The following is a 23,342-nucleotide window of genomic DNA, read 5'->3' as shown; positions in this document are numbered from 1 at the left end:
TTTTTTGTTAAAGTAAATGCTGGCCAAAATGAATACATGAAAGCGTTATTAAACCCAAAATTTAACATTTATTATATTGCAGCTTAACCAATTCTTAGATGCATTGACAGCATTTGTTTTCTTCTTTAGGCTTTCCTTCCTTTTTTTTTACCTTTCACCTGCTGATCCAGCCAGTGAGTCTGTTGTTTTTTAACAGGACAAGCTCTGCTGCAAATGGAGCAGTTAGAGTGCTGAGACAAATCATTTACCACTGATAGGGGTACCCACAATGATCAGCTTTACTCCCAAAATAATAAAACTGTTACTTTATATGCTTATAAAGTGTGAGCTGGAGTTTGGCTTCAATTTATAAGTGTATCTAAATCTGCTAATACATCTAACTCTTCCCCCCACCCCTCCAGACCAGCAGTCTCCAAACTGTGGCTTTTTGCTTGCTTTTATCTGGCTCTTGGGGCATTAACCCCCCCCCCCCCCCGCTATGCTGACATAGTTTTTGCCACTGACACCAATGATGGGGCACTATTCCTGAGAAACAGAGGGGTGTAGCCACTCAGGTGTATGTCCAAAACCTGGTGCAGGTCGGATCCGTAATCTGGAAGCATGCAAAGTTTGAAGAAGTGTGACCGCACTCTGGTTGATAGTTTTTTTTGTGGGGGGCACTATTCCTCCCACTGACACCAATGACGGGGCACTATTTCTCCCACTGTCACCAATGATGGGGCACTATTCCTCCCACTGACACCAATGATGGGGCACTATTCCTCCAACTGACACCAGCGATGGGGCACTATCCATCCCACTGACACCAATGATGGGGCACTATTCCTCCCACTGACACCAGCAATGTGGCCCTATTCCTCCCACTGACACCAATGGTGGGGCACTATTCATCCCACCGACACCAATGATGGGACACTATTCCTCCCACTGACACTAACGATGGTACTAATCCTTCCATTGACTCCAATGATGGGGCACTATTCCTCCCACTGACACCAATGATGGGGCACTATTCCTCCCACTGATACCAGCTATGGGGCACTATCCATCCCACTGACACCAATGATGGGGCACTATTCCTCCCACTGACACCAATGATGGGGCACTATTCCTCCCACTGACACCAGCAATGTGGCAATATCCATCCCACTGACACCAATGATGGGGCACTATTCATCCTATTGACACCAATGATGGGGCACTATTCCTCCCACTGACACCAATGATGGGGCACTATTCATCCTATTGACACCAATGATGGGGCACTATTCCTCCCTCTGACACCAATGATGGGGCACTATTTCTCCCACTGATACCAATGATGGGGCACTATTCCTCCCCCTGATACCAAAAATGGGGCACTATTCCTCCCACTGATACCAATGAAAGGGCACTATTCCTCCCATTGAAACCAATGATGGGGCACTATTCCTCCCACTGACACCAATGATGGGGCACTTCTCCTCCCACTGACACCAATGATGGGGCACTATTCCTCCCACTGACACCATTGATGGGGCACTATTACTCCAACTAATACCAATGATGGGGCACTACTCCTTCCATTGAAACCAATGATGGGGCACTATTCCTTCCATTGACACCAATGATGGGGCACTATTCCTTCCATTGACACCAATGATGGGGCACTATTGCTCCCCTAATACCAATTATGGAGAATTGTTTACTCTCACTGACACCAGGACATTTTCTTTTCCCATTGGCCACAGTGCCCCCCCCCCCCCCCCGAAGGACAGTAAATTGGCCATTGTTTAGAAAGTTTGTAGGCCCCCGCCCCAGACTGACAAAGCTGCCCTCAAAAGGTGCCTCCTGTGATCATTCATCCAAAGTGGGGGCACTCTAATACAGGAGGGGTGTTACTAGCCGTGTCAACAGGTGAAAACAGAGAGAAAGAAAAAGCCTAAAAAATAAATCATTAGCATACCTTATGTTACTTGACCGCGGCTCTGGTGCTGTGTTGTGGGAAGCATTTAAAGCAACCAAGTGGTAAGTTGAAGTCCATGGGCCAGTGGTGATGTTACAGAGTGAAGCCACAGCTTCCATTTCAGAACCCACCATGGCCCTGGCAGTGTGAAAAGCCTTGAAATGGTTATGTGACGAAGGAAAGAAAAATAAGCACTTTGCAGAAGTATTTAAGAAAGGCTAAAGAAGTATGCAGAATGCCAACTCTAGAGATGCTGTACACATAAGTTGTTAGAGGCAGTGAAATGTGACATCTACTTTAAGGGCCCACAATGAAATCACTCTATGAATGGAGGAGGCAGACTTTTCATTCATCCACTGACCCTCCATTCATAAAGCGATTTTCACTGGGGGAAGTGATAGTACGGCTTTTATGAATGGAGAGGGGGAATAAGGGGGGTAGTCAAACTTTTGTTGAGTACCTGTGACTGGTCCAGTGGTTCATATACAGGTGCATCCTAAATCATCACTGACTGTGGAAAAGTTTGCATTTCATTTGGAAATCAAGGTCCCAGAGTCTGGAGGAGGAGTGGAGAGGCACAGAATCCAAGTTGCATGAGGTTCAGTGTAAAGTTCTCACAGTCAGTGGTGATTTGGGGAGCCGTGTCATCTGCTGGTGTTGGTCCGCTGTGTTTTATCAAGTCCAAAGTCAGGGCAGCCCTCTACCATGAAATGGAGGTCCCTCCCCTGTCACTATTTTTCTCTTGGTGTTGGGAAAACTTGTCAGAAGTGAATCACGCTGATAGCAGAGGAATGAAGCAGCAGACAGGAATGACATTAAAGCCTCGTACACACGCAATGATTATCGGCCGACTGATCGGCCGACTTTTGTCCAGTGTTGTTGTGTTGGTTGAAATGTGCTCTAGACTGCACACGAATTTTCTCGGCCAACAAAAATCTACTTCAGAAGTGATGTCATGTGTTGGTTTACTTTCCGTGTGTTTTTCATCTCTGAGCATGTTCAGTCTTGCTCATCAGATTTTTGTCTGCCGAAATCTGTACTGACTGACGGAAAATCGGCCGTTGTGGTGACGGCCAACAAAAATTTTATAGCATGCACACCTGATTTTTTTCGGCTGAAAAGTCGGAGTTGGTTGTCGGAAGCATCATACTAACAAGCCGAAAATCGGCAGATCGGACGTTGGCCGAAAATTCACGGCCAATAATCGTTGCGTGTGTACGGGGCTTTAGTGCTCTTAAATGAGACAAGAACTCACAAATGTGACACGCACCAGTCTTAAACCCTGAAACCCAAAGCACTAATAGCAACCACAATTTTTTGGTAGCTTTTTTGTAAAATCTGGACCTTCCTACTAGCCAGCATATATGCTGGTCATAATGGCAGCCAGTAGAAAAGCAAGGGGCAGAAGGACAGGGACCAGAAGAAGGATCAGGAGGCTGTTAGCTATTTGGCCCTAGACTGGGAGATCCTGGGGCAGTGCGGAGGGACCTGCGCTATGGTGTCCTGCTGTCTAAAACATATACTGTATATCCCCAGAATTGTTGGGTTTAGCAGCCAATGGTTCCTCTTTACTATGGCAGAGACTGGTAGTGTTGGAAGAAGGAGAGGTGAATGATCAATATCTTCTTTGCATGTTAATTTTTACACGTGATGTCAGAGTCAATTTAAAGTGTCCCTCAAAAGAACACTCAAAGAACACCATTCCAGCAACCTATTTGTTGAAATATCCCCACTTCGCTTCTTCCCCGGCAACAGCACCTATTCTACACTGTAGCATATTTGCTCCTCCAACACATGCTGTGGTTCCTTCCATTGGCTCATAAATCACTACAGGATGTAAAAACCGATGGGAGAAACCACAGAATGCAGCAGGGGTAACAGGAATACAATGCACCCAAAAGGGACCTTGCTGCAGACATAAATAGAAAGCCGCTGCATTTTTACAAATGACCACAGGAGAGGTAATAGATAGTGATAGATCCCTGTCTCTACAGGGTGTTCTTGGAGTACAAGTGGCCACATAGTGACAAGGACACTTTCCATTTTCTGATTCACTGATTTGATGAGGTGAAGATCATGATGCCACCGACCTGCCACTCCCCTTCGTCCAATCAGAGAAGGTTTTGCATTTATTGAGAAAATACAAACTGTTCTCTAAATGGTGCTTGTGTCAAGCTATCAACCTCCTGTATTTACAATGCAGCCGCTCAGGACAAGACCAGGAAGTTAGCAGTGATTGCTGTAGTAGCAGTGTCTACTACAGTGATCGTTGGCTTCCACAGGGACCCCACAGGTATGATACATACATACACTGGTCCAAGCTGGATCAATGTAACTGCCAAAATTGCCATACTTGCAATTCAGCTTTAGGAGCCTACAGACTTTAGGCAAGGATCGTACGTTCACAGGCCACAGCACTCTCTGGTCAAGTTTGCTTGTTGGAAACTTTACTGGTTGAGAAAGGATTTCCCCAAAATAGTGGGGGCTCACCGGGCTGTTTCCTACTCCCTCCATAAAAACAAACATGCAAGTTCATCCAATCCTAATGTTCAGGAAAAATGTTACAAGTTACATCTGTAGACAGCTTGAAAACAAAAGTGCAACATATTGCAGTTTACAGTCCCCAGATGTGGTGGCTGCATTACTTTTCCTTTTGTTTTATTATTATTACTATTATGATTATTAATATTAATAATAAGATTAAAGTAGCGGATTTATATAGCACCAAGAGTTTTAGCAGTGCTTTACAATATAAAAGGAGACAGTACTGATACATCTTCTATCTTCTGTAAACCAACAATTACCCTGGAGAAGAAAATATATGGACAGGTTTGTAGTTCATATCAGGAGAGCATACTAGGATGACAACCATGGTTCTCTTCCATAGATACAGTGGTGAAGCAACGTAGCCACCCAGGGACAGGAAGTGTGTTATTTTAAGGATTACAAGGTGAAAATTAATCAAAATAAGTTTGACAAAAGAAAACAAATGCAGCCACCACACCGTGGACTAGTAAGCTGCAGTACAGGACATTTTTTGCTTTAGAGTTTAGGGCTAGTTCACATCTGTGCAGTGAATTTTAAATATATATATATATATATATATATATATATATATATATATAATATATAGATATATATACAGTATCTCACAAAAGTGAGTACACCCCTCATATTTTTGTAAATATTTTATTATATCTTTTCATGTGACCACACTGAAGAAATGACACTTTGCTATAATGTAAAGTAGTGAGTGTACAGCTTGTATAACAGTGTAAATTTGCTGTCCCCTCAAAATAACTCAACACACAGCCATTAATGTGTAAACGGCTGGCAACAAAAGTGAGTACACCCCTAAGTGAAAATGTACAAATTGGGCCCAATTATCCATTTTCCCTTCCCGGTGTCATGTGACTCGTTAGTGTTATAAAGGTCTCAGGTATGAATGGGGAGCAGGTGTTAAATTTGGTGTTATCACTCTCACTCTCTCATACTGGTCACTGGAAGTTCAACATGACCCCTCATGGCAAAGAACTTTCTGAGGATCTGAAAAAAAGAATTGTTGCTCTACATAAAGATGGCTTAGGCTATAAGAAGATTGCCAAGACCCTGAAACTGAGCTGCAGTGTAGTGGCCAAGACCAAACAGGGGTTTAACCACTTCCCGCCCGCCCTATTACAGATTGACGGCAGGAATGTGGTTGTATTATCCTGACCGGACATCATATGACGGCGGCAGGATAATACAGCTCTGGGCGCCCCCCCTGACAGGCACGAGTAAAGGAGCGCCGATCGGTGGCTCCCCTGACAGGGGGGGGGGGGGGGGTCGGCACTGGTAATCAGATCATTGATTACCAGTGCAGACCCTCAGGGGGGGGGGATGCCACTAGAACCACCGGGGATGCCCACTATGACCCCAGGGATGCCCACTATGACCCCAGGGATGCCCACTATGGCCACCAGGGATGGCAATCAGGGCTCAGGGAGCCCCCCATTGCCCTCCCTGTCAGTGCTGCCCACCAGTGCCCTCCCTATCAGTGCTGCCCACAAGTGCCCATCATTGCCATCTTTCAGTGTCGCCCACCAGTGCCCATTATTGCCCACCAGTGCCGCCTATCAGTGCCCATTAGTGCCCATCAGTGCCGCCCGTCAGTGCCGATCAGTGCCGCCCATCAGTGCCCATCAGTGCCCATCAGTGCCGCCTATTAGTGCCCATTAGTGCCCGTCAGTGCCACCTATCAGTGCCCGTCAGTGCCACCTATCAGTGCACGTCAATGCCGCCTATCAGTGCCGCCTATCAGTGCCCACCAATGCTGCATATCTGTGCTACCTATCAGTGCCACAGATCAGTGCCTATCAGTGCCACATATCAGTGCCGCCTATCAGTGCCACCCCATCAGTGCCACCCCATCAGTGCCTGTCAGTGCAGTCTCATCAGTGCTCATCAGTGCAGGAAAAAACGTATTTATTTACAAAATTGTATAACATAAACAAAAAAAATGTTTTTTTTTTCAAACTTTTCGGTCTTTTTTTATTTGTTTAGCAAAAAGGAAAAAACCCAGAGGTGATCAAATACCACCAAAAGAAAGCTCTGTTTGTGGGGGGAAAATGACATAAATTTGGTGTAGGTACAGCGTTGCATGACCGCGCAATTGTCATTCAAAATGCAACAACGCTAAAAGGGGAAAATTGGCCTGGGCAGGAAGGGAGGAAAGTGCCCTGTATTAAAGTGGTTAACAGGACAGGTTCGACTCAGAACAGGCCTCGCCATGGTAGACCAAAGAAGTTGAATGCACGTGCTCAGCATCATATCCAGAGGTTGTCTTTAGGAAATGGACGTATAAGTGCTGCCAGCATTGCTGCAGAGGTTGAAGGGGTGGGGGGGGTCTTAGACTAATCGCTGCACACTGCATCAAATTGGTCTGCATGGCTGTCATCCCAGAAGGAAGCCTCTTCTAAAGATGATGCACAAGAAACAGTATTTGGTTCAGATGGTCTCAAGCGTGTGTGGCAGCAACCAGGTGAGGAGTACAAAGACAAGTGTGTCTTGCCTACAGTCAAGCATGGTGGTGGGAGTGTCAGGGTCTGGGGCTGCATGAGTGCTGCCGGCACTGGGGAGCTACAGTTCATTGAGGGAACCATGAATGCCAACATGTACTGTGACATACTGAAGCAGAGCATGATCCCCTCCCTTCAGAGACTGGGCCGCAGGGCAGTATTCCAACATGATAACGACCCCAAACACACCTCCAAGAAGACCACTGCCTTGCTAAAGAAGCTGAGGGTAAAGGTGATGGACTGGCAAAGCATGTCTCCAGACCTAAACCCTATTGAGTATCTGTGGGGCATCCTCAAACGGAAGGTGGAGGAGCGCAAGGTCTCTAACAGCCACCAGCTCTGTGATGTCATCATGGAGGAGTGGAAGAGGACTCCAGTGGCAACCTGTGAAGCTCTAGTAAACTACATGCCCAAGAGTTAAGGCAGTGCTGGAAAATAATGGTGGTCACACAAAATACTGACACTTTGGGACCAATTTGGGCATTTTAACTTAGGGGTGTACTCACTTTTGTTGCCAGCAGTTTAGACAATAATGGCTGTGTGTTGAGTTATTTTGAGGGGACAGCAAATTTACACTTGACACTGTACATTGTAGCAAAGTGTCATTTCTTCAGTGTTGTCACATGAAAAGATATGAAATTAAATATTTACAAAAATTTGAAGGGTGTACTAATTTTTTTGACCTACTGTGTATATATATATATATATATATATATATATATATATATATATATATATATATATTAGATACTTTACCACTGAACTCTATATAACATGTATTTTCATGAAAGCGCCAGCAAGCAGGATTTTTATTTCATACAAAAATTGCCGTGTGGTTTTTGTCCTAGCCCCTGTGAGGAGACCAAAAAATTTAAAGAAAAAGAAAAAATCAAGCAAAATGGGTCATTAGCAACATAGAAATACATCCCGTAAGGGAAACAAGATCACAGCCTGTGTAGGATGGAGAGTGGGTCTCACGGTGGAATCGGTCAGTGTAGGTCCCCAGCAAGCCGACGCGTTTCGCTCAAGGCTTCCTCAGGGCCTGAGAGACCATAACAGACCGGTATTTCTCCTTTGTTGATAATGACTCAGATCAGATGACAGAATTGTGGCGGCACAGATACTGAATGAAGATTGCTGCTTCCGTATTTAGGAAATAGATTCAATGTTGGCATACATATATATTCTATTAATGCTGTGTTCAAAAATCTGGACCCCCGCATGCCACAACAGGAAAGGCTTATAATCTCCTCTGATATTATATTCTGGGAGTGGGCGACTCTCCGTGTCCTCTCCCTGGTATATTCGGCAATATGGGTACTCAAACTTGAGTTTACAATATCTAATGTAGTATGGAGATAGCCTCAAAGGTACACAGGTAGGCACGTTTAGCTGATATAAGGGGGTATCAAAGTTCAGATTTAGATGTCCCAGGAGAAACCCATTTTGCTTGATTTTATTCATTTGTATGTTAAACTAAATTTATGATGAATGGTGGTCCATGCGTTTTAGCGTATGTATAAATAAAATGTTATTTGGTTTTATAAACTGGTTTTTGGTCTGATCCTTCTACTCCCACTGGCCTGCAAAGCCCCATCTTTTTCTTTCAATTTTTTAGGATTTTTATTTATTGCGACGCACATAAAACGCACAGGTGCAATACCCATTGAAGTCTATGGAGCCCAATCTACCAAGAAAAAATCTCCTGTACTTTAATGAGGACAGGCCTTTTGCTTCAGGCAACAGAATGCCCAGATGTGACCAGGAGCCATTGAAATGAATGGGGTTGACCTTGCTGAGGGATTTAGGGCTTTAGCTCAGGTTCACACTGAGGCCCTATTTAAATTGTGCGAGTTCAGCTGAACTCACACAATTTCAAGCCGGCATTTAAGTCCGACTTCACAGACTTCTCTGCGGGTTCCTGCACAGATGTCTATAGAAATCCCCCCCTCCCCCCCCCCCCCAAATCGCCAAAAGTAGTACAGAAACTACTTTTGGGAATCGGTGCGGCGCTGCAAAGTTAGCGTCGCACTGATTCGGACGGTGCCATTGCTGGCAATAAGCACAGATTTGGCTTGCGATTTGACATGTCAAATCGGACTAATGTGAACATGGGCTCAAACTGGAAGTAAAGTCATATTTTGAACTTCTACCTACAGGTAAGCCTGTAGATCAAGGGGTCAGCGGTGCATTATACTGCTGGAAGTAGCCATCAGAAGAGGTGTACACTGTAGTCATAGAGCAGGGATATGCAAACTGTGGCCCTCCAGATGTTGCAGAACTACAAGTGCCATGAGGCATAGCAAGACTCTGACAGCCACAAGCATGACACCCAGAGGCAGAGGCATGATGGGACTTGTAGTTTTGCAACAGCTGGAGGGCCACAGTTTGCATATCCCTGTCATAGAGGGATGTACATGGTCAGCAACAATATTTACGAAGGCTGTGGCGTTTAAATGATGCTCAATTGGTACTAAGGGGCCCAAAGAGTGTCAAAAAAATACTCAGTCCAGCCTGCCTGGCACCATCAACCATGCAAGTCTAGATGCCTAAATGCATTGAGTTGCTGCCACTTGATTGGCTGATTAGCAATTTGTGTTACCAATCAATTGAACAGGTGTACCTAATAAAGTGGCCGGTGAGTGTATATAACACTGAGAATGGATTTACACACAATGGGATGTGCCTGGGAACTCTGGTATGTAGGTGGTAGTTATGGTGTTTTATAGGAGGAATACAAAATATCATATGGATCTGTTTCATTGATGTATTGGTTATTTTAGGTGCCTTTGCACTATTGTTCCCCTTTTTTTAATCATATTCCAGGCATTCTACATCCATTCTCCTGTTGACTCCACACACACAGTGGACTTTGACACATATTTGTTCACCAGCAGCTGAGGCCAGGAGCAGAGGCATTGGTTGTGCTGGTGGACAGCTCCATGGTGCTGAACTGACTGTGCACACCATCTCCAATCTATCTCTCCTGTATCCATCGCGAGTGATGCACAATCCTTCCACATTCCAACCACAGAATTCAGGTCATACTGGGACGGAAGCAATGGGCTGTGTGTAACAAGATGTCAGCTGTCATAACCAAACCAAAGCCTCATACTGGGCCCCAGCACTGGGACTTAAGGAACCGCACAGGTCTGGGTTAGAAACACAGAAACCTAGAAGAGTGGTGGCAGAAAAAAAGACCAAGTGGTCCAATAAGTTTGCCCCTATTTATTTATTTATTTATTTATTGTGAGTATACTGTAGTAGATCTCTGTCCCAAACATGTTTGAATCCACCACTACTACTATTCCAAACATCAACTACACTTTTGGTAAAATAATACTAAGATTAGTTTTGAACGTTCCTCTTGCTAGTTTGAGATCATGTCGTTCCCCCACCAGTATTGTTGATTTTTCTTTATATTGAAAAAAACTGCCCTCTTGAACCTCACCCCCTCCACCCGGGGATTTCAGCTTTGATCAGAGAACTCTTCTTTATAATCACAACACCGCAAAGTACATTTAAACCCAATCACTACAATCTCATATCATCTTTATCACGGTAATGTTAGTTCAAGAGTCAGAGCAGCTTTATTTAAAATAATATCTGGTGATGGCAGCAGAGTGGATTGGTGGTTAGCACTTTTGTCTTGCAGCACTGGGGTCCCTGGTTTGTATCCCAGCTAGGATGCTATCTGCATGGAGTTTGTATGTTTTCCCTGTGCTGGTGTTTCCTCTCCCACTACAAAGGAATGCTGGTAGATTAACTGGACCTAGAATGTGTATGTATGCATGTGAGATAGATTGACCTTAGATTGTAAGCTTCTTGAGGGAAAGGACTGATGTGAATGTACAGTAAGTAAAGTGCTGCATAAATTATTAGCGCAATATAAATGCCTTTAACCACTTGCTGCCAAATCACATACTTGTACATGATTGACTGCAAGTGGTTATACCGGGATAATGCCTGCAGCTCCAGGCATCACTCCGGTATTGGTTTTTTTTTTGCTAGCGATTCTCATCAATTCAATTGCAGGACTATTTCATGGGTCAGATGGTGAACGCACTGACAAGAAACAATGCGTTACTAGATCTACTGATTACTAACAATACAGACCTGATCACAAACGTAGAAATACGGGGCAACTTAGGAAACAGTGGCCATAGGTCAATTAGTTTCAGTATAAAACATAGAAAAACGAAACACAAGGGTACTAAAAGGACACTGAATTCCAAAAGAGCCAACTTCCCTAAACTGCGCTCTTTGTTAGATGATATAAAATGGGATAAAATCCTAGGAACAAAGAACGCAGAGGAAAAATGGGATTGCTTTAAGAACATACTAATAAAAAGGTATTGGCCAGTGCATTCCAATCCAATGGGGAATAAGTTTAAAAGAACTAAAACAAACCCTGGGTGGCTAAACTCCAATGTAAAAATGCATATAAAAACTAAAGAAAAGGCCTTCAAAAAATACAAGGCTGAGGGGTCATTGGCAGCATTCCAACGTTACAAAGAATGCAATAAGAAATGTAAGAGCGCAATCAAGGTGGCTAAGATGGAACACGAAAGGCACATAGCGGAAGAGAGTAAAAAAGCCCCAAAAAATTAATTAAGTATATAAATAGTAAAAACGTGAGGCCAGAATACATTGGCCCCATTAGGGACGATGAAGGGAATTTGGCTACAAAGGACAGAGAGGTGCTAAATAAATTCTTCTCCTCAGTTTTCACAAAATAATTGAGGGGATAAAGTATCCTATACTGTAATGTTAAAGTTAATAACACGTCACAGGAAGCACCCTCATGGTAACAGAAGACAGACTCAGAACTAGACTTGAAAAACTTAACATAAATAAGTCACCAGGACCAGATGGCTTACACCCGAGGGTCCTTAACCACTTAAGGACCAGGCCTATTTCTGACACTTGTTGTTTACAAGTTAAAATCTGTATTTTTTGCTAGAAAATTACTTAGAATCCCCAAACGTTGTATATCTTTTTTAGCAGAGACCCTAGAGAATAAAATGGAGATTGTTGCAATACTTTATGTCATACTGTATTTGCGCAGGGGTCTTACAAACGCAATTTTTTGGGGGAAAAATATACTTTCTTGAATTATAAAATAAAAAAACAGTAAAGTTAGTCCAATTTTTTTCTATAATGTGAAAGATAATGTTACGCTGAGTAAATAGATACCCAACATGTCATGCCTCAAAATTGCACACACTCGTGGAATGGCGACAAACATTGGTACTTAAAAATCTCCATAGGCGACGCTTTAACAATTTCTACAGGTTACCATTTTAGAGTTACAGAGGAGGTCTAGGGCTAGAATTATTGCTCTCACTCTAACGATCACAGTGATACCTCACATGTGTGGTTTGAACACCGTTTAGATATGTGGGAGCCACTTACGTATGCATTCACTTTTGCGCATGAGCTCGGAGGGACAGGGCCCTTTACATTTTTTTTTATTATTATTTATTTTACCTTTTTATTTTTTATTTTTACACTGTCCCTTTAAAAAAAAATGTTTGATCACTTTTATTTCTATTACAAGGATTGTAAACATCCCTTGTAATAGAAATAAGCAGGTCCTCTTTAATGTGAGATCTGGGGTCAAAAAGACCTCAGTTCTCACATGTACCCTTAAAATAAAAAAAAAAATGTCTTTTATTCAGTGAGAAAATAAAATGGGCCCTTTACTTTAAGGTCATTGGGTGGAAGCGACGTATGATGTCGCTCCAGACCTCTAAGGCCATAGAGTCCAGTGGGGGCCGACTTGCCCTCACTCGACTTTCTGCCTGGAACATGGACGGACCGGAAGCAGGGAAAACGACCGGGAAGCGGCGGAAGAGGGGCACCTCTCCCACCGCCCATAAAAGTTGTCCCACGGCGAATGCCCACTGGGACCACTTTTATTTGAAAGAGGACTGCAGGAAAATACTGGGGTTATGGCAGCTATCTGCTGCCATAACACCGGTATGTAACGTCAAAGTACCAACGTAAAACAGCAGCAGGCGGTCCGGAAGTGGTTAAAGAACTCAGCTAGGTGATAGCCAGATCATTTTTCCTAATTTTTATGGCTAGTCTACTGATGGGAATGGTACCAGCTGATTGGGAAAAAGCCAACGTGGTACAAATTCTTAAAAAAGGGCCGGGATATATCCCTGGGAACTACAGGCCGGTTAGCCTAACATCAATAGTCTGTAAGATATTGGAGGGGATGATAAGGGACTATATACAAGACTTTAGTAATGAAAACGGTGTCATTAGTAGTAATCAGCATGGATTCATGAAAAATCGCTCTTGCCAGACCAATCTATTAGCCTTCTATGAAGAAGTGAGCTGCCATCTAGATAAAGGAAGGCCTGTGCATGTGGTGTATCTGGATTTTGCAAAGGCATTTGATACAGTTCCCCACAAATGTTTACTGTGCAAACTAAGGTACGTAGGTATGGACCATAGGGTGAGTACCTGGATTAAAAGCTGACTTCAGGGGCGAGTCCAGAGGGTGGAGATAAATGGGAAGTACTCGGAATGGTCTGGTGTGGAAAGTGGGATCCCCCAAGGATCTGTCCTGGGACCAATCCTATTTAATTTATTCATAAACGACCTAGAGGATGGGATAAACAGCTCAATCTCTGTATTTGCGGATGATACTAGGGCAATAACTTCTATGCAGGATGTGGAAACCTTACAAGAAGACCTGAACTAAATAATGGGGTGGGCATCTACATTGCAAATGAGGTTTAATGTTGAAAAAATTAAAGGGAAATGCATTTGGGTGCCAGAAATACGAAAGCAAGCTAATCATCAGGGGGAGATCCTTTGGGGGAATCAAGGATGGAAAAGGACCTGGGGGTCCTAGTAGATGACAGGCTCAGCAATGGCATGCAATGTCAAGCTGCTGCAAGCAAAGCCAACAGAATACTGGCATGTATAAAAAATGGGATTCACTTTTCACAGAGATAAAATGATAATTCTCCCTCTCTACAAGGCTCTTGTCCAGCCGCATCTTGTGCACGCTGTCCAGTTCTGGGCACCGATCCTCAGGAAGGATGTGCTGGAACTGGAGAGAGTCCAGAGAAGGGCCACAAAGCTAATAAAGGGACTGGGGGATTGAACTTATTCTCTCTGGAATAGAGACGCTTGAGAAGGGATATGATATCAACGTACAAATACCGTACTGGCGACCCTAGCATAGGGAACAAACTATTAAGCAAAAGGGAATATAAAAGGACTTGCGACCATTCGCTAAAATTAGAAGAAAAGTGGTTTAACCTTAAATTGCGTAAAGGATTCTATACTGTCAGAGCAGTAAGGATGTGGAATTCTCTTCCACGTGTAGTGGTGTCAGCAGGGAGCATCGATAGTTTCAAAAAACTATTAGATGGGCACCTTAACGACCACAACATACAGGGGTATACAATGTATTATTGACATAAACATTTATACACACACTCATCACAGGTTGAACTAGATTGACTGGTGTCTTTTTTTAAACCTCACTAACTAGGTAACGCAATCCTAGTGGCTAATTAGCTGCTGGATTGCTTTTACAGGTGACGGAAGGAGGTTCCAGTGTTCTGCCGAAAACTCCAACTTGACAAAATATCCAACCATGTCACTTCCGGTGACTCTCAAGCAGCAATAACTGGAGATTTCGACAAGTTGATGTTTTCACAGAACACCGGCAGGGTATACACTACAGTACACGATATAATGAGTGGACGTTGTTAGTTCATCCGCTAGTAACCAACAACATGGCTGCCTCTAAGGCGGCAACAACCTTTTTCCTCCTTACTTGGTGTTCTGTCAAAACACCAACTCGTCCAAATCTACGATTATTGCTGCTGGAGAGTCACCGGTAGTGACGTGGCTGGAGATTTAGGCGAGTTGGAATTTTCAAGAGAACACCGGCTTACAACAGAGGTGATCGGAGATCGGATCGTCTCCGATCACCTCCGATCACCTCTATGGTATAGGAGACCGGAAGCAGCAAGGAATTGAATTCCCAGATGTAAATCGTGCCATTGTTAAATAGTGAAAGCATCCGATCACACCAATCTTGGTGTGATCAGATGCTTTTAAAGGCAGAGGAGTGAGTTGGGGTCTAAAAGACCCCCAGATCTCTCCATAAAGAGTACCTGTCACTGCCTATTGTTGTCACAAGGGATGTTTACAGCAATAAAAGTGATAAAAATAAAGAAACAGTGTAAAAATAAAATAAAGTAAAATAAATCAAATTAAAAAAAAAATGTTTTAAAGTGCCCCTGGCCCCCTGTGTTCGCACACAAAGGCGAATGAATACATAGGTTGTGCACGCATATGTAAACGGGTTTCGCATCACACATGTGAGGTATCGCCGCAAATGTTATAGCGAGAGCAATATTTTAGCACTAGGCCACCTTTGTGACTCTAAACTGTTAACCTGTAAACATTTTTAAAACGTTGCCTATGGAGATTTTTTAAGTATCGTAGTTTGTCGCCACTCCAAAAGCGTGCGCAATTTTAAAGCATGAAATGTTACATGGCTTAAAATATTTTATATTGTTCCAAAAATTGGGTTACATATTGTGATTTTTTGCATTAAAATTTATTAAAGTGGGTTTTTTTCCAAAAAATTGCATTATAAAAATTGCTGCACGAATACCATGTGACATAAAAAATTGCACTGATCGAGATTATATTCCCTAAGGCCTCTGCTAAAAATATATATAATGTCTGGGGGGGGGGTTCTAAGTAACTTTATAGAAAAAAAAAATATACAGGTTTTTATATGTAACCAAAAAGTGCCAGAATAGGCCTGGTCTTCAAGTAGTTAATACTGCCATTAAAGGACATACTTAGCACCTCCTGTTATAGGGTGACAATATTCTGTCTCTGTCTACCAACTGTGTTGTCACCCTGTCACGTGAGCTTCCAGTAAAGACTACAAGCAGCCCTGCTGATGCCCCTCCCGAAGGCATGTTGTGTCATTGTCACCATCAGGAAGCCGGTCCTAAGAAATGACGTGCAGCTGCCATTGAAGTGTATGCCTGCAGACAGGAAGTGGCTGCAAAGAGACTGCAAACGATCAGCAGCACCAAGATGCAAAGAAGGATAAAAAAAATATAAAAACTGTATTTTCTATAAGAAATAAGCATGGCGATTGTTTATAATGCACAACGATTTACCAAACCAAATGTCATTTAGCTAAGGGTTACATCTACTTTACGCCTAGGTTTACATTGATGCGATGCGTCACCTCGCATGTGATTCGCACAAGAATCGCACTGCATTACTATGCAAATCACATGCGATTCTGTGCGGTGCGATTTGAGCCCATCATTTTGTATTGCTCAAATCGCACCACATTCGCATGAAAAAGTTGCAGGCACCTTTATTTCTGCCGCACTGGAATCAGATCGTATTGGTGTTCATACCCATGTAATCCAATTCTAGCAAACGCACTGCATCCTGCAACCTGCTTTTGGGGTGTCGTTCACTTTCTATTGATACCCAAAGCAGATGGCATGAACACAGTGTGACTGCTATGCGGTGTGGGAAACTCAGCGATTCCTGTGCGTTTCCCGCATCGCATCAGCATGAACCGGCTCTTAAGGCCATCTCCAGAAAAGAAAAATGCTCCCTTACAGCAGGCTGCCCCTGCACTACAAGGGTTACATGCCCCTCTAGGTCTAGGGGGGACAGAAAAAGTACTTTTAGTTACCTGATCTTCTGCTCCCCTGTCAGCAGTACCAGGACTAAGTCATCTGGTGCCCCAGGCTAAGATGCCAAAATGCGCCCCCACCCCATTCATGATGTGCAAGCTTAGGGGGATCCTACGCCTAGCAGTCACTTGCTTGTCAGCTCATGATCTGTCATTCAGGTTCTGCTGTGACCTGGAAGTGTTCACTTTTAATAATGGGCACGTGCTTGTGTAGTCTCTTTCAATTTTAAAAGTTTGCTATTTTACAACAATTTGTGGGGGCGATTCACACCCACTACAGTAGGACTGTATTGAGTGGGAGAGAACAAAGCCCACGCCTCCTCCCGGCTCTCTCTTGGCCACTCCCAGCACTGGGCTGACAGGAGTAGTAATGTCGCTGTCACTACTTCTGTCAACCTTGTAACAGAAAGAAAGCGCCCATTCCTACAGTAAACCATTGCGCCCAAGGTAGCCATTCCTCCCACCCACCCATAGATGTGCACAGCCTATTGCATTAGACTGTGCACCCCAAAGCTCAAACACATTTGCATGTGTGTATATATATATATATATATACATACATACTGACGGTGTCAGCAGAGCAATGGATGGTGTCAGTAGGGCACCAATTAGTATCAATCAGTAGGGCAGTGGACAGTGTCAGTAGTTTTTATTTTTATTATTTTATTTTTGATTATTTTTTTACAATTTTAGTTTTTTTACAATTTTTTTAGGCGCCCCATTTGGGGGCTTTGTCCCTGTCTGGCAGCCAGCACTCTCCGCTACTTCCCTCTGCTCTGGCATTGCACTGTCTCTTGGCATCCTCACGTAAAATGCAGGGCTATCGGCTCTGCATTGTACGTGATTACGTCAGAGAACCTGTGACTGCCGGAGCTTGGCAACCTTTTTTAACTACCTCCCGCCCAGGATGCTCTCTCAATCTGGGACGACGTCAAATGATGTCACGCCAGTCTCACTGCACTTGTGCACCCACAGGGGGTACGCCGGGCGGCGATCATGGGCGATCTCAGTATAGAGCCGATGTCGCAGGTCTTTACCCATGCGATCGGCTGTGTCCAATTACAGCTGATCACATGTAAACACGGAAATGCCGGCTAACGGCTCTCCTCGCGTCACACTGACAGAGTATGAGGAGAGGAGAGCCAATCAGCAGCATCTCCTGACAGGGGAGACCTTTACAGATAATAAGGGCATTGATTATCAGTGCAGCTCCAACAGTGCCCAGCAGTGATGCCAGTCAGTTCCTGTTGGTGATGCCAATCTGTGCCCATCAATGATGCCAATTTGTGACCATTAGTGATGTCAATCTGTGCTTATCAGTAATGCCAGTCAGTGCTGCCTTTTAGTGCCAATCAGTGCCTGCTCATCAGTGCCGCCTATCCGTACCACCTATAATCATAAAAGGTACAGCGCTAATAGACAAGTCCCACTCTTCAAAGGGAGTCAGGTGATATTTGGAGAAGCAGATGTGGATGGAATTTGAGAAAAGACCCAAACAGAACCACCACCAACACCAAACACACTGCCTCTTACCCCAAGGCGTGGACCCCCTATTGAGGAGGATCAGATGAGCTTGATATTTACTCCCTGCCTATGGGGCCACAGGCAACTCTCAGTTCCTCAAACCAGATAAAAGTGGCCCACTTTGGATTTTTCCAGAGATATACAGAGCTCATACACAAAAAGAGGACGTCTCATGGGGTAGTACGTTCCAATAAATACGTTTTTGAGTAAAATAAAACTCACATTTGGTCGGATGACAGATAACAGTTGTAACTTGGAAACCGATTGTTTCCAACCAAAAAGATGGCTGCTACGTCCGGGTGCGTGATGACGTCACACGTCTGGTCTCCTCCCAAATCCGTACAACCTATCAGTGCCACCTATCAGTGCCCATCAGTACTGCATATCAGTGCCCCCTATCAGTGCCCATCAGTACTGCATAATTACTGCCTCCTTATCAGTTTCCCTTAGTGCCGTCTTATCAGTGTCGCCTCATCACTGCAGCCTTATCAGTGCAGCCTCATCAGTGCAGCCTCATCAGTGCAGCCTCATCAGTGCAGCCTTATCAGTGCAGCCTTATCAGTGCAGCCTCATCAGTGCAGCCTCATCAGTGCAGCCTCATCAGTGCAGCCTTATCAGTGCAGCCTCATCAGTGCAGCCTTATCAGTGCAGCCTCATCAGCGCACATCAGTGAAGGAGAAAAATTACTTATTTACAACATTTTCTGACAGAAACTAAGAAAACATTTTTTTTTCAAATTTTTGGTCTTTTTAAAAAATATTTTTAGCAAAAAATAAAAAACCCAGTGGTGATTAAATACCACCAAAATAAATCTCTATTTGTGTGAAAACAATTATAAAAATATCATTTGGGTACAGCATTGCATGACCGCGCAATTGTCATTCAAAGTGTAACAGAGCTGAAAATGTTCCTGGGCAGGAAGGGGGTAAAAGTGCCCAGTGGGCAAGCAGTTAAAGATTCTTTTTTTTAAGCTGCTTCTACCACCTGCCTAGATGACTGGTAGTTGGAGGCGCGACCCCCGCACCTCACCAACAGCACCGGGCTAAAATAAAGGCCGTTTGCCTATCCACGCATGCGCAGTGTGCTCTCTCACAAAAGCAGCTGAGCTCAGCGCTCTACAAATGAGAGAGAGAGCATGTGTGGGCTCATTCCTGAGGTGTTGGGGCCAAACATCCAGCCATCGAACATCCTGCCATCTGGAGGGGGCCCATTGTAAAAGCAGCTTAAAATGCAAGGATGGGAGGGCAGCATAATGTACGCTAATGTATCAATAATAATAATAATAATAAGCATAATGTACGCTTACAGCTGTAATGCATAGAGAATTTAAGGAGCGGCTATGCTGCCTTCCTTGGCTCCCCTATGATCACACAACCACTGAACCTGTATGCAGCCATGATGTATCCCACCCCCCTTTAGCCTAGGCAAGGATACAAAATAAAAAGGAAGAAACACATGTACTCACACATAGACACATCAACAAATCCAATGCAGGGCTCTGGGCTCTGCAATGGACCTGATGACATCAAAGGACCTGCCATCACCAGAGAATTATAGAGTAGAGGATTCCAGGACCTCTCTTATAACCTGGAGGATTGGGTAAGTAATAGGGCTTTTTATGCCCCCCCCCCCCCAGATCTAAATGGACATTTAACCCTTTCCGCATGGGGCACCCCCACACACACATTTACAAATCGAATGCAGGGCATTGAGCTCCGCATTGGACCTGATAACTTCAAAGGACCTGCTACCGTCGGAGCATAGGAGAGAAGAGCCTGGAAAATGGGGTACACACAACTGCTTTTTGTGGATCCCTAGACCTAAACAGACGTTTAATTAACCCTTTCCACATGGGGGAGCCCTACTTGCTACTTGGCATTTTTCTTTCTCTAGAGTTCAGCTTTAAGTACCCACCATGCCACTCTTCTAGGCTTCCTATTGGTCAGGCAACCATTGAACCTGTATGGAGCCATGATGTATCCCATCCCCCTTCCAGACTATGGAGAAGGAACACATGTATTCACAAACATGTAGACACATCCACAATTCCAATGCAGCGCTCTGGGCTCGGCATTGGATCTGATGACTTCAAAGGTCCTGCGCCCACCTGGGCAGAGAAAAGACTACCAGGATGGGTCTTACAGCCTGGGGATCGGGCAATTAACCCCTTCATCCCCACTAGCCAGGGAAGATTTTTCCTTTTCCCAGAGTCTGTCTCTAAGTACCAGCTATGTTGCTCTCCTAGGCTGATCAGGCAACTATTGAACCTGTACACAGTCATGACCAGTCCTAAACCTAGAGGACTGGATAAGTAAAACTGCTTTTTCTGCCCCTCAAGATCTAAACCCTTTCTGCATGGGGCAACCCCACTGATCAGGGAATGTTTTTACCTCCCCTGGAATTCAGCTTTAAGTACCCATCATGCTGCTCTCCTAGGCTCCCTATTGATCCAGCAATCACTGAACCTGTACGCAGCCATGATGTATCTCCCCCCCTCTTCCAGCCTAGGCAAAGATACAAAATAACAGCAGAGAGGAAACACATGTATCTAGACAGATCAACAAATCCATAAGCAACCCCAGCGCTCCCCCCTCACACCAAAACTGAGGACCAAGAGGAAGAAGACATCTAGACACGGCTCCAGATAAAGGCCAGCACAGCAGCTGGGGACTGTCAGGCCTTTTGTATTGATCAGTGGATGGAGATAGGGGAAGGGGGAGGAGGAGGGGAGGGAGAAAGGATGGGGGGGGATTCTTCCAGGTCTGATCTATCCTTCCAGGTCTGATTTATCCTTCCAGGTCTTATCTATCCCCCCAGGTCCGACCTATCTTTCCAGCTCTGATCAACACTTCCAGGTCTGATCTATCCTTCCAGGTCTGATCCCCCCAGTGTGATCATTGCCCCCCATAGTTGGATAAGACCCCCCCCCTGGTTGGAGATGGTGGTTGGAGAGGTCCCCCCATTGGTTGGAGAGGACCCCCTGGTTGGAGAGGAGCCCCCATGTTTGGAGAGGATTCCACATGGTTGGAGAAGACCCCCCCCCCCCATAGTTGGAGAGGAGCCCCCATGATTGGAGAGGAACCCCGCATGTTTGGAGAGGAGCCCCATAATTGGGGAGGACCCCCCATGTTTGGAGAGGAGCCCCATGATTGGAGAGGACCCCCCCCCCGGTTGGAGAAGACCCCCCATGGTTGGAGAGGAGCCCTCTGGTTGGAGAGGACCCCCTATGGTTGTAGAGGAGCCCCATAATTGGACAGGACCCCCCATGTTTGGAGAGGAGCCCCATGATTGGAGAGAACCCCCCCCCCCGGTTGGAGAAGACCCCCCCATGGTTGGAGAGGAGCACTATGGTTGGAGAGGACCCCCTATGGTTGTAGAGGAGCCCCCATGATTGTAGAGTAGCCCTCATGGTTGGAGAAGACCCCCGTGGTTGGAGAGGACCCCCTACGGTTGTAGAAGACCCCCTATGGTTGTAGAGGACCCCCCATGGTTGTAGAGGACCCCCTATGATTGGAGAAGACCCCCCATGGTTGTAGAGGACCCCCCTTGGTTGTAGAGAACCCCCTATGATTGGAGAAAACCCCCCATGGTTGTAGAAGACCCCCCACGGTTGTAGAAGACCCCCCATGGTTGTAGAGCACCCCCTACGATTGGGGAAGACCCCCCATGGTTGTAGAAGACCCCCCATGGTTGTAGAGGACCCCCCTTGGTTGTAGAGAACCCCATTTGATTGGAGAAAACCCCCCATGGTTGTAGAAGACCCCCCATGGTTGTAGAGGACCCCCTATGATTGGAGGAGACCCTCCATGGTTGTAGAGGACCCCCCTTGGTTGTAGAAGACCCCCTATGATTGGAGAAGACCCCCCATGGTTGTAGAGGACCCCCTATGATTGGAGAAGACCCCCCATGGTTGTAGAGGACCCCCATGGTTGTAGAAGACCCCCTATGATTGGAGAAGACCCCCTATGATTGTAGAAGACCCCCATGGTTGTAGAAGACCCCCCATGATTGTAGAGCACCCCCTATGATTGGAGAAGACCCCTCATGGTGAGGGTTGGGGTAGAAGCCAGGCTTACTTGAGTACAGTCTGCTCCTTCTCCTCTTCCTTCTTCTGCCGGTCCATGACGGCCAGGATGGTCCTCCTCTCGTCCTCGGTCAGGTGGCTGAGGTCCGGCATCTCCGGTAGGAGCGGCTGTGCGGGAGGCAGAGGGCCGCCCCTGGGCCCGACAGGAGCAGACATGTTGGTGGATGAGCGAGGAGGACTGAACGTCAGGCGGCTGAGGACATAAATCACACCGATCCTCCGCGGCGGCGATCACCGGGCAGGGAGGAATGTCACTCCATGGAAGACACAATGCTACAAATAATAACACACTGATCCGTCCAATGGGGGCTGCCTGCTCCTGGGGGGGACATTCCACATCTCTGCTATGGGGGAGCACAACACCCCCAACAGCCACCCCTACTAACAAAAAACAAAAAAATCCTCCCCACTGTCCCCCCTCCCCCCTGCACCCCACAAGGTGTCCCTGATGGTGAGCGGAGGGGCCCGGAGAGAGGCGATGGGTGACAGGCAGCAGCAGCAGCTGGAGAGAGATGGGGGAGGAGGAGGAGGAGGAGGAGGATGGCAGGGCAGGCTGCTGAGCATGCGTTGGTCCCAGCTAGGTGGAAGAGGAGGAGGTGGACGGATAGAGATCTTCTTCCGGAGGCTCCATCAGCACCAGATGGCTCCTACTAGACATGGGCACACTGGGGGGCCACAGCCTCTCATCACCCTGCGGGGGGCTCTGACCGTGCACGGCTTCCTTCGCACCGTGGCGTATAGCTGCGAAAACGCTCAACGTTAGGGCGCCGTTTACATGGGCAGAAACGCGCGCTTCCCAGCGAGTTCACTTGTTGATGGGATCCTAATGCCTAGTACACACGATGAGAAAATCGCAGGAAAAATACCACTATCGGAGCGATCGTACGATAATCTGATCGTTACTGCGCAGCTTTCCAGAGCCGAGCAACACAGTTCATGCCAAACTATCCTAAGGAACAAGCAGGAAAAATGTTCTCGTACCATACCAGAACTAACGACTTTCATATAATTAGTAAA

The 23,342-nt window shown here is 45.5% G+C and overlaps 1 protein-coding gene across 34 annotated transcripts in view; it reads right to left on the bottom strand.

The window, feature by feature from the left end:
* RIMS2 (regulating synaptic membrane exocytosis 2) overlaps positions 1-22,836 on the bottom strand; it is a gene marked incomplete at its 5' end in the record, with an annotated part of 943,810 nt that extends 920,974 nt beyond the window's left edge. For 12 of the 34 annotated variants that reach the window (XM_082257880.1, XM_082257881.1, XM_082257912.1 and 9 more), the window contains one exon: positions 22,318-22,835. In XM_082257880.1, the coding sequence (XP_082114006.1) occupies positions 22,318-22,481 (164 nt within the window). Of the gene's footprint in view, positions 1-22,317 lie in introns of all 34 variants that reach the window. The other 22 variants (XM_082257909.1, XM_082257877.1, XM_082257910.1 and 19 more) reach the window with 3 other exon arrangements.
* Positions 22,837-23,342: the final 506 nt, after the last annotated feature.

The sequence above is a fragment of the Pelophylax lessonae genome (genome assembly GCF_965119305.1).
Source record: "Pelophylax lessonae genome assembly, chromosome: 5".
NCBI lineage: Eukaryota > Metazoa > Chordata > Amphibia > Anura > Ranidae > Pelophylax > Pelophylax lessonae.
This window is presented reverse-complemented; position numbering and strand designations above follow the sequence as displayed.